The following is a 15,963-nucleotide window of genomic DNA, read 5'->3' as shown; positions in this document are numbered from 1 at the left end:
TCCCTCGCACACAATTGTGAAAGGGATTAAGGAGAGAGAGCGCCACGACATTATCTATTAGATTGGGGTGTCAGAATTTTCAGGCCATTGTCAGTGTTTATTACAGTCTTTGCACACCTGAACAGTTCCCGTGTACAATGACGCCAACTCTGTGGGTGCTCTGGGGCTCAAGCACCCACTGAAAAAAGTAGAGGGTGCTCATCACCCACAGGGCTGGATTCATCTTTTGTTTGCCCCAGTGCCTGGACTGTGGCCCGGCACCCCGAGGCCCTGCCCTTGCCCCTGCCCCGCCTCTTCCCTCTGAGGCCCCACTCACATGGGAAGGGAGAGGAGCCAACACCCACTGGCAAAAACAAAAGTCCATGCCTGTGCCCTTGTGGAATGACGCTCTTCATCAGATATCTGAGGCAATTTAAAGTTTCATCACAAACTGCTTGTGTACCTTTAAAACAGTTTACTAGAAATACGCATATTTGCCTGTCTGATGCCCATAAGAGAGAGAGTACTCAGAAATAATACGGAAAGTCAGTCATAACTTTATCTGGGATCTTTAAATTTGCATTAAACTGCTTGATGTGGCATCATTTGCCTGTTTTTACTATTAGTTGTAAATAGAAAAAATTGCATTTCATTTTCCTTAACTTGATTCTTTAATTACTCTTTAGGTTTGCCAGTAATGTACTGTCTTCTAGAAGTTGTTTCGGTGTATCCAGAAAAACTAGCAACCAGATTTGCAGACAAAATAGATTGGATAAAGGTACGTTGCACACACGTGGATTTTTTTTCTGTTCACCTTCGCAAAATCTGGCATTTCAAGACCTAATAATTTTCCAGGTAGCTGATTAGCTGATCAGTAATCTTGAGGAGTGAAAGATTCTTTTTTGCAATATTTTTATTTTCTAAGTCTGTTGCGGGTTTAGTTCGCATTGTTCTCTCTCTTTCTCTGCTTCATTACTCTGTGATCTGGTATATGTTTGTTAGATCATAGTTTTAGACGGATGTTACTAAGTGTACATCTACACTGCAGCTGGGAGTGTGCTTCCCTGTGTGGGCTGATAGTCTCGTGGTCGCTCTGCTTGAGCTAACATGGTAAAATTAGCATTGTGGCTGGGGATAGCACTGGTGGTGGCTGGGGATAGCCACTCAAGTGCATACCCAGGGAGCTAGCCCAAGCTGATGCCCATGCTACCCCCAGCTACATGGCTGTTTTTAGTGTGCTAGCACAAGCAGAGGTAGCGTCTGTCTATCTGTCTGTCTACTTGTGCTGGGGAGTGTTTCTCAAAATTGGGCCAGCTGGTAAGCTTAGGGAAGACTAATGACCTACCAGAGTTTGGCAGAAAGCAGCACGTTTATCATACTGATAGCTAAGCTCAAAAGAAGAGTGGGCGGTCACACTTGCATACTCACACTCCCAGGACAGAAACGGCACTGGCAATGTCAGGATCCTTCAAGGTAAGTGTCCTACAGCGCAGCGATGGATGATGTGATGAAGGTCAGTCTTCCCGAGGCACAATGGAATGCAATGTGGCGAACCACTGGCCAGGTGGTCCGGGCGAAGGGCCTTCATGGGAGCTACAAGCTTGTGAGTGCACTCCTGTGCAGATGGCCCCTTCCCCTTTTAAGGACCTGCTCCTCATGGCCCGCAACTAGAGATGACTTGGCTGCGTGTGGTTGGTCACTCTCCACCTCGGGCAGTGTCCATACATTGGGCGTGCGATTGCTGCCTAATCAGAGTCCCAGACACCTTGTCTACCTGGGAGCTCTTCCGATCTTCCAGCTATTCAACCAGCCCATTCATCCCACAAGCATTCCAGGAGGGAGGGGGAAGGGGAAAGCCACTTCACGGGTATTCAAAGAGGGAGAGGAGAAAAAAAAAAGTGGTGGGGGGGGAACCTCTTGAACATACAGGTTATACAGATCACTGCTGCCCCTACAACAGGGAGCATGTTCCCAGCTGCAGTGTAGACATACCCTATATTCCCTCACATTGGTAGACTCTGAGGGGTATGTCTACACAGCAGTTAAACAGCTATGGCTCGCCTGTGATAGCTGACTCAGGCTTGGGCTACAGGGCTGTTTAACTGCAGTGTAGACATTTATGCTTGCACCGGAGCCCAGGCTCTGGGACCCTCCCCACTGATGGGTTCCAAATCCCAGCCTAAAGCCCAAGCCAGACATCTACACTGCAATTAAACAGCCCCATAGCCAGAGACCTGCAAGCCCAAGTCACCTGACGTGGGCCAGCTGCCGGTGTCTTAGTGCAGTATAGACATACTCTGAGGGCCAGATCTTTCACTTGTATCAATCAGAGCGGTTCCATTCTTTGGTAGTTCACGGGTAGGAGGACTTCCCCATCTAAGAATCTACCAGTGAGAGGAGCTGCTCTGGCAGCTCTCTTGGGGTGGGTGGGTGAAGGGCAGTCTAATATACTGATGTAAGTTTTGAATCAAGCAATATAACTCCATTGGCAGTATTCTGGTGGTGATAAACCTCTTTTTTTTTTTTTTTTTTTTTCTGATCATCTCAGGTCACCTGAATCCTTCAGTCTGAAGTGTGTATGTGTGTGTATTTACACACACACACACAATTCGAACTGAAGGGTTCTGGTGACCTGAGAATGTTGTTTAAGTTTATAACCCTACTTTTTGCATTTATCGCTCTCTACACACACAAGCACGCACGTGTGTGTGTGTGTGTAGAGTTAAATGCAAAGAGTAAGATTATAAACTTAAAAACACAAGTTAGGAAACAAATGTTTATATTATGTTTGTTATGCTAACACTGCCATAATAACCAGACCTTTTTAACAGTCTAGGTAATAAAAAATACTCCATACAAATAACATGGGTGAATTAATGTTGCTGAGAGAACTGTGACTTTTCCATTTCTTGACTTCTGTGTCTGTTACATTTGCAGCCTTCGCATTAAGTAGGCTTAATCTCTTCAGTTTTTTTCCTTTATCAAGTGAGGAGGAAAGAGCAAACGAAAGGCAAATGTACTCTGTGGCACTATGGAATTGTACAAGACAGGAATTTTGTCTCGTACAATTCCATGGCGTTTTTAGCTCCCCGGGGCTGGGGAACATGAAATTTCTTTTTTAATACCCGATTCAGCAAAGCATTTAAGCATCACGCTAACTGTAAACATGTGAGTAGCCCCCTTGAGGGCAACAGGACTATTCATGCTTAAACCTAAGCACGAGTGCTTTGCTGAACTGGGTCCTAAGCAAGTTACTCAGTGTTGATAATTATATTCCAAGGGTAAAAAGAGGTTAGAGTAAAATTATGGAGTGTAGGTGGGTAGTTGCATCTGAACGGTGGCTAATGTATTAAAGCTAGACCATCAATGAAGTATGTTCCATCTTTGTTGTTTGTTTTTGGTTTTTAAAACGTACAGAGTCTGATGAATACAAACAAGGAAGAGATGCGTGAGCTGGCAGCACTGTTGTATTCTGTAGTGTTGTCTACAATGTCTGGAAATGAACTGAAGTCCTCTGTACAGCAACTGATCAAGACAGCAAAAGACAATCATGTAATTACATTCTCTTTATCCATTTCTTGTATTATTTTTAATTGCAACATTTTAATTGAAGATGTTAATCTTATAGCAGTCCAGAATGTATTACTTAGTGATTTTTTTTTTTTTAATATGGAAAAGCACCATTGAATTAGTCGGTTACTTGTTGGAGGTAGGAAAAAACGTTGCTATATTTGAGTAGAACGACTTTTCTAAGTAAATACATAATTGAAACTGTACTCAGTCAGTATTTGACATTTCTCCTAAGCACAACCAGGACCGTTAGGAACCATTATTAAGAAGTTTAGTCAGTTAAATAGTCGTCATCATATTGCATGATAATGGGTTGCACCAGCTACCTCAGGCAGTTATAAGTTTTTTTGTTTTTATTGATGAGCAATTAAAGGTAAGCCCAGATTTTAGAAAGTATTTAGCTGGTCACCCATTGCCTTTCCCCTGGCTAAGCCATAGCTCCCTCCCTTCACTGCAGGCCAGTGAAAGCTTTCTCCTACCCAGGAACCTTTGCTAGGTAGGGCATGGTTTTAAGGGTCCACAGCCTTCACCTCCTATGACTGTTATCGCAACTGGATGGGGCTTCCTTCCCTCCCTCTGAGCCCCTTTCCTCCTCTCATTATTCATATCTCTGGAGCTTACCTGAGTTCCTTGACTAATAGGATTGCAAACAATGCGGAATTCAAACCTTCTCTCCCCTCCTTAAAGAAACCAGGCAAATAATTTTCTTGATGCGACTCACCTACTGCAGTCTAAGGAAAGAGTTAGCTCCCTAAGATATGTTTCCCCAAAGAACTAATTTGATTTTAATCCCTACATAGATCTCAGTAATCTGCTATTTTACTAGTACCTTAACACCATGTTCTTTTTGAAGTCAAATGGGACTACTCCCATGTTTAAAGCTAAGCTGAGCCATTAGAAACAAAATAGTCTTTATTTTACTCAGTCTTCTCTTAAAAGAAATACTTTTTGCGAGAACTTTCATTACCTCTTTGAGATCTTCCAGTCCCCCCTAGATCTACTCTTTTTCCCTTCCTTCTTAGAGTAATATGTTGAGGATCAAACAAAAACATTAAAAAAAAAAGAAGAAGAAAAAGCAATTCTGTTTGCTTCTTTTAAATCTTGAAGCCTTATTCCTGCAGAGTATCCTTTCAAATGAATCCAGACTACTGGATAAACACATTAACTAATTAACTAGACATTTCTAATTCAAAGATCAACACTGAAATAATTAATGTTCTTGCTTTAACCTCATCTAGAACGACTGGACCAGATTGTGCACTCACTTGTGAATTCTGAGTAACTGAATTGAAGGGATTTTATCTGGAGTACGCAAGAGCAGAACTTGTCTCCTTGTTTCAGTCTCTTGTGTGTGTAAACTGGGGAAGACAGCACTGCTCACATGCAGAAGGATATATTTATAAACTAAAGGATTACAGATGGCTTTTTTCTCCTGGTAACTTGAGGGCGAGGCTTTCAAAAAATCCTAAGCAATTTAGGAGCAGAGTGACCTTCTGTGGGTCTTCTGCTCCTAAATCCCTTAGCTATTGAAAATCTCCCCTGGAAGCCTAAATTGTGCAGAAAACATTGACAGTATCGACAACCTATGGAGAGCCCCATAGGCTTGGCAATAGCTCAGAATTTTCGTGCTGTACCTTTCCAGCGGGCCTACCTATACATCTGTCTTTTCATGTACGCTTTATGTAAAACACATGATTGTGTCTATGTAGATTTCCTACCATGTTGGTATTGTCTGTAGAACCCGGAGATCCAACATGGATCCTTGTTGGCTTTGGGATTCACTGTAGGAAGGTACCTGGCCAAAAGGAAAACCAGGATGATGGAGATGCGTGACATTGAAGAGCCAAATATTGTTGTCATGCCAGAACAAGACCAGCTCATAAAGACCACAACAGAAACAATAGGTAATTTTGCTCTTGGTTATTATATTGCACCTTGGCACTGTTGGTTCTTGACATGAGAATTTATGTAAGCATAGTTTCCAGTCACAACTGGTTCAGGATGTGTCTCAGGTTGGCTGCATCTACTGATAGTGGCCTTGATGCTGAATAACACCTGTCTGATGGATTTGCCGGTCTTTAAGAATGTCTCCATCACTGTTGTCTGATCAGATGTAAACAATGTTCACTACTCCAATATTAATTAAGAAATAGACTCCCATGTGAGAGACGAGCAGATGCACACAGATGTACCTTTGTGGTATATTCTTCTCTCATTTAAATTGGTTTTACTCCATTGTAACTCTGACTTCATTCCTGATTCTCTCTGTTATACAGGAGAGCAAAACCTGGCCTCTTGTTTAAAAAAAAAAAAAAAAAATTGTACTTCTGACTGCATTCAGGTTGTAGGGACAAAAACCAAGTCATCCTGTTGGTTCTCTGTAGGTTCCTTTTTGGACAGCACCTCTCCGCTTCTGGCAGTTGCTGCTTGTACAGCACTGGGGGAAATTGGCAGGAACGGCCCCTTGCCAATTCCCAGCGAAGGCACCGGGTTTACAAAGCTGCATCTTGTTGAAAGTTTATTGACCAGAATCCCTTCTGGCAAGGAAACAAATAAGGTAAGATTTGTTGGTTTGTTAATTTTGTTTCTGGCATATTTTCTCTCCGTATTTGTTCTTGTTTGTTTCGGGTTAAACTGAGGCTAACGTGATTACCTATCAAGCTAAGAGAGACATCACCCTTACAGCCTTGGTGATGACATTTTCAAAAAGCACTCAGCCTTGGTTTAACTCTGATCCCACTAAAGTCAATAGGAGTTTTACCCTTGGCTTCAGTGTAGGAGAGTTAGGCCAAAGGCTGTTAGAAAATCCCTTGAATAAATAATAATATTTGTTGTGGTTTTTATCTTCTTGGGATGAAACTAAGAAAATAGGATATTGTGGCTGAAAATCAGGAAGAACTTCCCTAACAGTACTGCGTGAAAGGGACTAGGCCCTGGACTGGACCCCAAATGGAATGAGGGGAAACGCCACCACTTGAGACATTTTCCAGTGGGTTTTTTGTCCAGCTCGTGCTGCGCTGTAGGGAAAAGTTATGCACTGGCAGGAGGATGTATTGCATGACCTAGTAGGTTTTCCCCATCTCTGATTTCTAGGAATCTATGACCGCTGGTAATTAAACTCAGTGGGAAGGTGTGAAAGAGTAATAATAAAAGCTCTGGGTTTCAAATTAGGAGGCATCTATGTTGAAAAAGTGCCTGCTGGGTTTATGAGTAAAATCTTGTGATTCTGTTTTTAAGATGAAAGAGCGAGCAATACAAACGCTGGGTTACTTTCCAGTGGGAGATGGAGACTTTCCCCACCAGAAACTACTGCTGCAAGGACTAATGGATTCTGTGGAGGTAAGGCAGTAACATTATCCCTTACACTTCAGTGAGTGTTCCAATTTGTATTAGCCTTCTGAATACTTTGGGCCACATTTACAAAGGGAAAAGGGAGCTGCTCTTTGAAGTGACTCATTCCATTTTTCAGATCTGTTCTTTCTGTTTGCAAAGCAGGCTGGTAGAGGGTGAGGAGAAGTTTTGTGCATGTAAAACCTGTGGCCTCAGTTTTAGCTCCCAGTCTTGTGCCCACTTACATACATATTGTCCATGGGATTGCTTATGTCTGTAAAATTAAGCACAGGTGTAAGTGCTTGTGTTAACGGGCCCTTTTAGAGACCACTTCTGAAAATCTGGTCTTTTAAAATGTACTAAATATACACATTGAATGTCAAAATATCTTGGTCCTGTGACAAATTTTAAACAAAGGACAGAAATTGTATTGGAAAGACGTTGAGTGGTGTAGCTCGGTTAAATTAATCATTTTAGAAAAAATCAGCAATATTTTTTTTTTGTTAATCGCGGAACTCTGCTCTATGTTGGAAATGTATTTTGTTCCATCCTGTACAGTATTTCAGAGTTGCTAATTTACTGAATGAGATGCTGGAAGGAAGAATGAAAAACTCCTTCCACATTAGGGTAGTGTTCTACATTTGCAGGTTGGCTTTCCCTTTCTCAGTTGATCATGATCGCATTTAGCAAATTCAGAGGTGACTAGTGAATATCAGATCTGGTGCTGTGGCCAAGCCCTGTAATATGACATGATCATAAAAGCAACAAAAATGACATTTGTATCTTCAAAGTGGGTCTTTCAAAAGGCCGCACTTCTCTTCCTAGAACTTCTCAGAGGACTGGAGAGCTTCCTGTATAAAATGTTTATTTGAGCACAAGGATTTATCTGAGCTTGCAGGAAACTAATTTTGAGGGACTGATTCTGCTAAGAACTGAGACGCTGTTGCTCTAATTGAAGTCAGTGGGAACTGTAGGTGCTCAGCAGCTTTGAAAATTAGGCCTTAGGGCTACAGGTAATAGTAAAAAATTATGTATATATAAATTAAACTAGTAGCAAAGTTCAATGCCTGCGCTGCTCCTGATGCAGGTAAAAGGAATAGAGAGGAAGTGGTAGAGGGACACAGAACAAAGCTAAATCTTACTTGCATGTCCCTTGTGAGGGGAAAAGAATTTCTTTCCATCTCTTGAAGTTAGAATGTGCTGCTCAGCTTTTCAGTGTGTCTGGGTAGAACATTTAACAGCAGTTTGTTCCCTGAAGTGGTGGGTAGGGGAATCTTTTATTTTACTTCTGCCTAGTACAATAAAACCTCAGTTTTTCACAGGAATGACTGTGAGAGCTGAATGAAGGGAATAAACCTTTTGTTGTTCAGTCAAGGACGCTGCATCACCTTTGTTCTCTGGTTTGGACAAACGCAGAACAGTTGTAATGACTTCCAGGAATACTTTATAGCAGGCTGTCAAATAGTCCATAAAGCATTTTGTAAAAGTAAAGGCCTGAGGTTTTCAAAGTTGCCCTGGGGGTTTGTACCCTGAATTGCCATCAATTTTAACGGTGGCTGAGCATCCAAACTAGGGAGCTTTGAAAATCTCTGCAAAATGTCACTTGACTGTGCCGCTCTACTTGGAACTGGAGTGAGAATTGTTGGGGTCAGTCAGTAACAAGGTGATTATTTAGCAAGGACCTATTGTATTTTTCAGGCCAAGCAAATAGAACTTCAGTTCACCGTTGGTGAAGCCATTACCAGTGCTGCAATAGGAACCAGCTCAGTGGCTGCCCGTGATGCTTGGATGGTCACCGAGGAAGAGTATACTCCTCCTGCAGGTATACATTGTTGATGTGGGAGATTTGGAGGTGGAATGAAGAACCTGAGGGCCCTGTCCTGCATGGAGCTGAGCACTTCTGGGACACTGATTCTAATTAATGGGAGTTAGAGGCTCTTAGCAGTTCCCAGGTGGTGCTCAGTACCTTGCAGGTTTGGTCCCTTCACCAATCAGTTTGCCTGTTTTTTACTATTTAGTGTCGTCCCCCCCCCCCCCCCCGTTTGACCAATCTGAAAAATATTGAGAGACAATAAAAAGATTTTCGAAGTGTGTGCTGTTTAAATCAGCTTCTTACTAATATACAATTAACTGCCTTTTGCTTTGATCATTTATTATGCTCTCCCATGCTCATTTCATATCTAATATGTGTAAGTCCTTTAAAACAGTTAGAGCCAAATTTCCCAAAGCAGACTTTAAAACGGAATCTTCGGTTTTTCTTGCCAGAGGTTTTGTACACAAACGCTTGGATTGCTATGAACAAACTGCATTTGTGTGTGCATGGACTTGGATATCTACCCGATTTTATGCACCCAGGTGCACATTTTGTTTGCTAGTCGTATTTTTGGATATGGACGAAAGTGAGCATGAAAAATGCTGCCTACAAAAACCATAGGTTCAATCTTAGGCCCCATTCCTGCAAACGCTCACAGTCATGCTTAACTTTATAGGCATGAGTAGTCCTGTTGATCTCAATTGTGCCTAGTGTTAAGCACATGTATATGTGTTTGCAGGATCAGGTAGAAGCTAGCTTGAGTCTCTCTTGGGAATTTGGTACTCAGAAAACCCTAAAACGTTCAGTCATAGTCTGCACCATTCCTATTAGTCCAAGGACTGTTGTGGGTTTTTCAAACCTGTACCAGATGTTCAGAGTCTTGGCCAAGGATATTTTAAGACTGGCCAAGAGGTGCCTATTCAACACTCCTTACTCATTCAAAACTCCCATTGACTCCCTCAGGGCTTTTCCTGAGTAAGCAGTTTGACGGTGAAGGGTGAGTGCTTGCACCACAGTGAAGAGCTATCAATGAGTTGATTGACTGCATTAAGTGACAATAAGCATGTGTGTGTTTCAGTGTCGATGTAATGGTCCTTATCTCCTTCCATCCAAACAGACGTGAAAGTGAATGACGTGGTCCCTTGGGTTTTGGACCTCGTTTTGAATAAGCACATTGTCAGCCCTAACCCCCACGTCAGGCAGGCAGCCTGCATCTGGCTTTTGTCGCTGGTGAAGAAGCTGAATACGCACAAAGAAATTAAGGTGAAAACCTGCCTCTGCCTTGCTTTGCTGCCTTCTTTCTCTCTCCTCGCCGCTCTTGCCTCTTTCCTTCCTTATGGACTTGCTGAGATCTTCATGTGACCCCTGCATGACCCATGGGATGACACTGCTCCTACAGTCCTACAGCCTTAATAGGCTTCTTAACTTCCACTGAAGTCAGTGTGGGTTTTGTTTCCATAAGGACTGCAGGATACGGCCCCAAAGACATGTTCCCTTAGGCGAAGGGGGTTGGTGTCACTGGCATTTTAAAGGATTTCTCTTTGCAGAACGCTAAATCTCTAAGAATAAATCAGGTTTGGATTTTCCAGACTACTTGGAACCACAGGGTCAGTTCTGCCCTGCAAAGGCAGATAGGCTGATACTGTGTTTGGGATCTTTTGGATGGGACCTTAAAACTGAGGGCCTATCCACTCTGTATGACCACTAAAGATCCCCTGGTCCTCTGCCTAAGTACAGGAGTTTACCCCAGTGGTTTTGGCCAAAATTTCCTCTCCCCACCACTCTGATGCAATAGGCAATGATGATCCAGTTGGCTGCCACCTTCCAACCCAAGGTGGATGAATTTCAGCAGCAGTGTGCCTGTACATAGTTGACAAAATGCTTTGGGATGAAAGATGCTACATAGGTTTAAACTATTACTAAATTTTAAACTCGCACAGTTGCCCCACATCAGGTTATTTTTGCAGAGTTCTCATCTAAATAATGGGTCTTCAAGGAGGCAGTACGATCTTCTGATGAGGACAGGGGCTAGGAGTTTGGAGATATGGGTTCTCTTTCTGACTTACTCAGTTTGTAGCCTTGGACAAGTTACTTGACACTCCCCCTCTCCCTGCCCCCCGCAAAAAATCCTTTCTTTCCCCATCTGAAAAAAGGGAGTAACACTTACGTTACTTAGTAAATTGCTTTGAGGTTGGAGGCAAGATGTTGGATGAATGTAAAGTATTATAATTATTATAATCTCAGAACTTCAGATGGCCTGTTTCTAATTTCTCAGGAAATGAGTGCAGTTCTTGTAATGTCTTTTGAACTACGATTGTGACAGCAGTAAAATAGTCTGAATGTTTCTGCTAGACCCTGTTAGATGAAATTGAATGGAGGTAAAAACCCAGAATAATAAAAGACATGTTCTTCTTTCATCTTTCAGTCTCATCTCAAGGAGATTCAAAGTGCATTTGTTTCAGTTCTGTCTGATAATGATGGTAAGTAATACCATATCTATGTGCTTTGTCTTTGAACAAACAGTTTCTTAACAGAGGGGAGAGAATTTTTGCTATTCAGTGTAGTTACATAAAACCATTTAAACCTTTATTGTTCAGCCCTGCGAGACGTTTGTAGAAATATAATTTTTACTGGAAAATGGACACATTTGCATGCTGTTGTTCGCAGAAATGTCAAATGAAACATTTCTCTCTCCCTTAACCTGTTTGCATCAACATTTCCATTGGAAGGCAGGCTTTCCCCATCTCCTGGGATTATAGTGTCGTGGAGACCAATGGGGCTCCCCTGTTTGGTTTGTGTACCAGGGCTCCAACCCTGCAGTTGGATCCGCATGGGCAAGACCTTTGGCTGTGCCCCATTTAAATCCTTACGGGGTCCACCTGCATAGGTCCAGTTGAAGAAATGGTGCCTAGGGGGCTAAACAAAAGCCCAAAGAAATCAGTAGGGGGAGTCTTTCTGTTCATTTCCCTGGGCTTTGGCTTAGGCCCCAGCACCTTTGATGTCATTTAACTATGTCATAGATCACATTTTTTTAGCTCCTATTTTAATTCTGTCTTCATTGGTATTTTTCTTACTACTTACACACTTGGCTTTTATTGTATGAAATCTGTTGCAGAACTTAGCCAAGATGTTGCTTCAAAAGGCCTTGGGCTAGTGTATGAACTAGGTAGTGAACAAGATCAACAGGAGCTGGTCACCACACTTGTTGATACGCTTATGACTGGGAAAAGGTATGGTGAGCACAGAACTTGCAGTGTGTGTAACCACTTTGAAAGTAAGTGTGTGTGTGTGTGAGAGAGAGAGACCTGTGGAGAGAGGTTTCTTAGGATTTGAATGGTGGAAGTCAACTTTCACCTACTCCCCATGTTTCTGACAGTGTGATAACTAAGTACAACAAACTCTAGCCTATTGAGCTGTGCTGAATGGTTGAAATGTTAAAAAGGTGTTTTGGGGTTTGCCTTGTGGGTCAAATGCATCTTGTGCTGATCAAGTTTTAACGAAGAACTATTTCTTTTTTGTGCAAGAGAGTCCAATGTCCTTTCTGCTTTGGGTTATTTACAGTCCCAGCAGCTCTCTGCAGGGGAGTTCCCTTGCTTGCTTGGTGCTACGAATAATGGCTGGAAATTAAATTTTGCTGTTATATTTCTAATATTTTTGATATTTTAAAAAATGTTTGATTATAGCTAAAATGACCACATAGCAAGCATTGATGGTTCTGCGGTAGAGTGGATAGCTCTCCTGCTGAGAGGAGGAAGCAGTTAGGTTGGACAAAGGTTAGAAAAACTCCCACAGAAATCAATGGGAGTGTTGCCACTAACTTCAGAGGACCATAAATTAGGAGAGTGGGGCAATATAGGGAAAATTCCAGTGGTAGCTGGGACTAAGAGGCAGATGAAAATTGTATTTTGCCCTTTGGAATGGGATAGAGACCGTGTCTAAATATGTGTTTGGATCCTTGGCCCCAGTGAATGGGAACAGATACAGTTAAAAGTAAAAAGCAGCCGTTTATATACGTTGCATCTTTTAACTTGGACTTGAACAGTAAGACCCTGACCTTTCAAAGACTTAAACAGGTGTGTAATGTTCTGCCTCGCTGGAGTCAGCGGGACTCCTTGCAGTGTATGAGGTTAAGCATGCACAGAAGTCTGCATGATCGGGACCCAAAGAAGAAGAATTTACCAGGCAAATACAGCAAAACAAATTCATTGGTATTCGAATGTACAGCATGTGAATGATAGCCTGTTCCTGGACAGTGCACGGAAAAGCTAATGCTGGGTCTGTTTTACCACCAGGGTCAAACACGAAGTGACTGGAGAAACAGTGGTGTTCCAGGGAGCCCTTGGCAAAACCCCAGATGGGTAGGTTTAGTGATGACTTTTCCATGAGACGGGTGCAATTCTGCGCCGAACTGCTGTTACAGAGCTATATACTCCTCTTGTAAATGCTCCCTTCCTGGGATTTTATTTGTCTAGAATTTTGATTGTGTTACTCTTGTTGCCTCTCTAATGGTTACTGTAGCTCTTTCTCTGCAGTACTGATTGGACACATGTTTATATCTAAGCTGAATTACTTACTAAATTCTGCTCCAGGGTATGACTTGATTCAGTGGGAGGTATAGCGCTGTCTGTGACTGAAAAGCTACACTAATTTTTCCTTTCTGCCTTCCCAAGTCAGGGTCTCTCTACCTACAAGGAGCTTTGTTCACTGGCTAGTGACCTCAGCCAACCAGACCTGGTGTACAAATTCATGAATCTGGCCAACCACCATGCCATGTGGAACTCGCGCAAGGTAACTTGATACAACAATGCAAATACCTATGTGAGTTGTAAACCCCCCCCGCCCAAAAAAAAACCCACCAAAAAAACAATAATTGCATTATTCCTCTTCTAACAATTGGTGTGCAATTTCTGGCCATAGATACTGTGTTCTAGTGTGACTCTACCAGCATGTGAAGTGGTGAATTACAGATTTCTTCAAATTATTGCAACAAATCTTAATACTATTTGTATTGCTTGAATCCACATTCCACTGTGTAATTAATTATAGTTGTTGTTATTTATTATTTGTACTGTGGTAACAAATAGGGGCTGGGGCCCAGTGTGGTAGCTTCTGTACAAATATTTAACAAGAAGAGCTCAAATCCTAAATTTAAGGCAAAAAACAGGTGGATTTGACAAAAAGGAAGTGGAGCACAAGGTAGCAGTGAGACGACTGTGATAAGCACTGGTCACAGCACACCAGCTGTTTTAATCACTGTCCTTGAAATAATGCTCTTAATTTTATTTACCAAAAGATCAACTACTCACATTCTTCAGCCATTATACCCTTTATCAAAGCCAAAATGTGACTTGTCATGCTTCCTGAAGTCAAATAACCATAATTCCTATTCATTCTAACTAATTTAAAAAAATATTTTTGTTTATTTTAACATTTTTAAATTAAGATTTTATTAATGTGATATCCTTTTTCGTTAGCCCATTTGAAATACAAAATAAGCTGTTTTAATAACCAAGCAGGCAGTGCTCCTGTATGCTTCAAATACCCTGTCTGCTCTGCACAGGTTCACCACTTGCTCCCTTACTATGATTTGGCTTTATTGGAAACTCCACTTTAAGCAGACCGTAAGCCTCTGCCTAAGCTTTCTTCCAAAGCTTGACTAGTCACGGTGTTTCCTGCAGGACCTCCCTATCTCTGGCCTTCGATTCCTATAACCAGAGGTTCACACCTTTCTCTTGTAGCCTGGTGGAGTTAACAAGCTGCACCTGCTGTAATGAGTCAGCAGAATTTACACAGCAACTTTATGCTGGATTCTAATGTCTGCTAACAGAAGAGCACTCCATCCTCAGTGGGGTTGTAGATTCTGCCACCCTGTTACAGTAGCCTTATGATTTGCCACTGATCTTAGATCCCTGCCACAGTAGGGGAAATGAAGATGGAGTTTCTTTGTATTTACTTGCCATGCTTTTTAAAAAAAATTGTGACACAAGATTCTCTCTGTAGCTAAATGCCAGCTATGATACATTACGGACTGTAGCAATGCTAACAATCGTCACTGTGGGCTAGACTCTGAACCTCTTACTTCAGCTGCTGAGCCGTTACTTTGCTTGGTTACACTGATGTTACTGGGACTACTTGGGTGAATAGGTACACGTCAGCCTAGGGGTTGACAGTCCCGCTTTCCGACTGCAGTAGGGCTGATGAAGCAGTGCCATCTGAGTTCCTCTAAACCCTGATGAATACAAAGCAGTAATCCCAAGTATCTTAAAGAAATGCAGAGAAGTGCTTGCTCGCTCGCACGCTCTCTCTCTCTCCTTATAACCTGAGATTTTTTTTTTAAATTTTTTTTAAAGTCCCTGTTTTTATAAATGCAACACAGTGTGTGTGCAGGGAAAACTCCGACCTGGCCAATCCTTTTGGGAACACGTTTTCTTTGGAAAATCTGCTGCTTATTGTAATGCTCACTACTGCACAGATGTATACCCCCCTCACTCACCATCTCTAGATCAGAGGGCTGAGGAGGTGCCTCAAAATGAAGAAGAGTGAGGGAGAGAGAATATGTGATATGTCATTAAGTTATCCTCCCTTCGCTGCACATACACTGCATTACCTGTTGGGAGGCTGACTGTGTGGCTCAAAGCTGTGGGATTGGTCCTTAAAGTCAATATTTGGCTTCACTTTTATACTAACCAGATAACATAGGGAACGTAACTGAGCAATGACAAATCAGGGGTGCAACAGGGATCTGATCCTACATTGCTTATCTTTGTGGAAGCTTTGCCATTGACTTCAGTGGGCTCAGGATTGGGCCCTAAACAAGTAATATAGATGCACTTGTCCGCTGAAATGAATCAAATACATCCATTCTTCCTCCTTTTAGGGAGCAGCGTTCGGTTTCAACGTGATCGCTACGAAGGCTGGCGAGCAGCTAGCTCCGTTTTTGCCCCAGCTGGTCCCCCGTCTCTATCGTTACCAGTTTGATCCCAACATGGGTATTCGACAGGCTATGACCAGCATTTGGAATGCGCTTGTCACCGACAAATCTGCGGTGAGTGAGCATGAGTTCTCGTGTCCCATTTGGGTCTGTAGGGTGTTGGAGTGCAAAGCTACGTGCTTGAGCATCTCAACGGGATTCTCGGCAAGAAGTAGCTGAGGAGCATTTTGTGAAAGGCACTGATGATCTGTGCTGTATGAGGAGGAGGAAACCCGTCACTGTGTAGAGTAGGTCCTAAAATAGCCAAGTAGAACTGGGGATGTGGAATTTATTGGGAGAA

At 42.4% G+C, this 15,963-nt stretch overlaps 1 protein-coding gene across 2 annotated transcripts in view; it reads left to right on the top strand.

Annotated features, from left to right (window-relative positions):
• ECPAS (Ecm29 proteasome adaptor and scaffold) overlaps nucleotides 1–15,963 on the top strand; it is an 89,893-nt gene that overhangs the window by 42,214 nt on the left and 31,716 nt on the right. For both annotated transcript variants that reach the window (XM_084627740.1, XM_084627739.1), the window contains exons 19-30: nucleotides 666–757; nucleotides 3,397–3,531; nucleotides 5,288–5,453; nucleotides 5,934–6,106; nucleotides 6,787–6,888; nucleotides 8,578–8,701; nucleotides 9,810–9,955; nucleotides 11,118–11,172; nucleotides 11,808–11,922; nucleotides 12,985–13,050; nucleotides 13,363–13,480; nucleotides 15,570–15,737. In XM_084627740.1, coding sequence (XP_084483866.1) covers nucleotides 666–757; nucleotides 3,397–3,531; nucleotides 5,288–5,453; nucleotides 5,934–6,106; nucleotides 6,787–6,888; nucleotides 8,578–8,701; nucleotides 9,810–9,955; nucleotides 11,118–11,172; nucleotides 11,808–11,922; nucleotides 12,985–13,050; nucleotides 13,363–13,480; nucleotides 15,570–15,737 — 1,460 coding nt within the window. The remainder of the gene's footprint in view (nucleotides 1–665; nucleotides 758–3,396; nucleotides 3,532–5,287; nucleotides 5,454–5,933; nucleotides 6,107–6,786; nucleotides 6,889–8,577; nucleotides 8,702–9,809; nucleotides 9,956–11,117; nucleotides 11,173–11,807; nucleotides 11,923–12,984; nucleotides 13,051–13,362; nucleotides 13,481–15,569; nucleotides 15,738–15,963) is intronic.

Source organism: Lepidochelys olivacea, assembly GCF_965140295.1.
Source record: "Lepidochelys olivacea isolate rLepOli2 genome assembly, chromosome: 5".
NCBI classification, from domain to species: domain Eukaryota; kingdom Metazoa; phylum Chordata; order Testudines; family Cheloniidae; genus Lepidochelys; species Lepidochelys olivacea.
The sequence above is the reverse complement of the archived record's forward strand: the minus strand, read 5'-3'. Positions and strand labels throughout refer to the sequence as shown.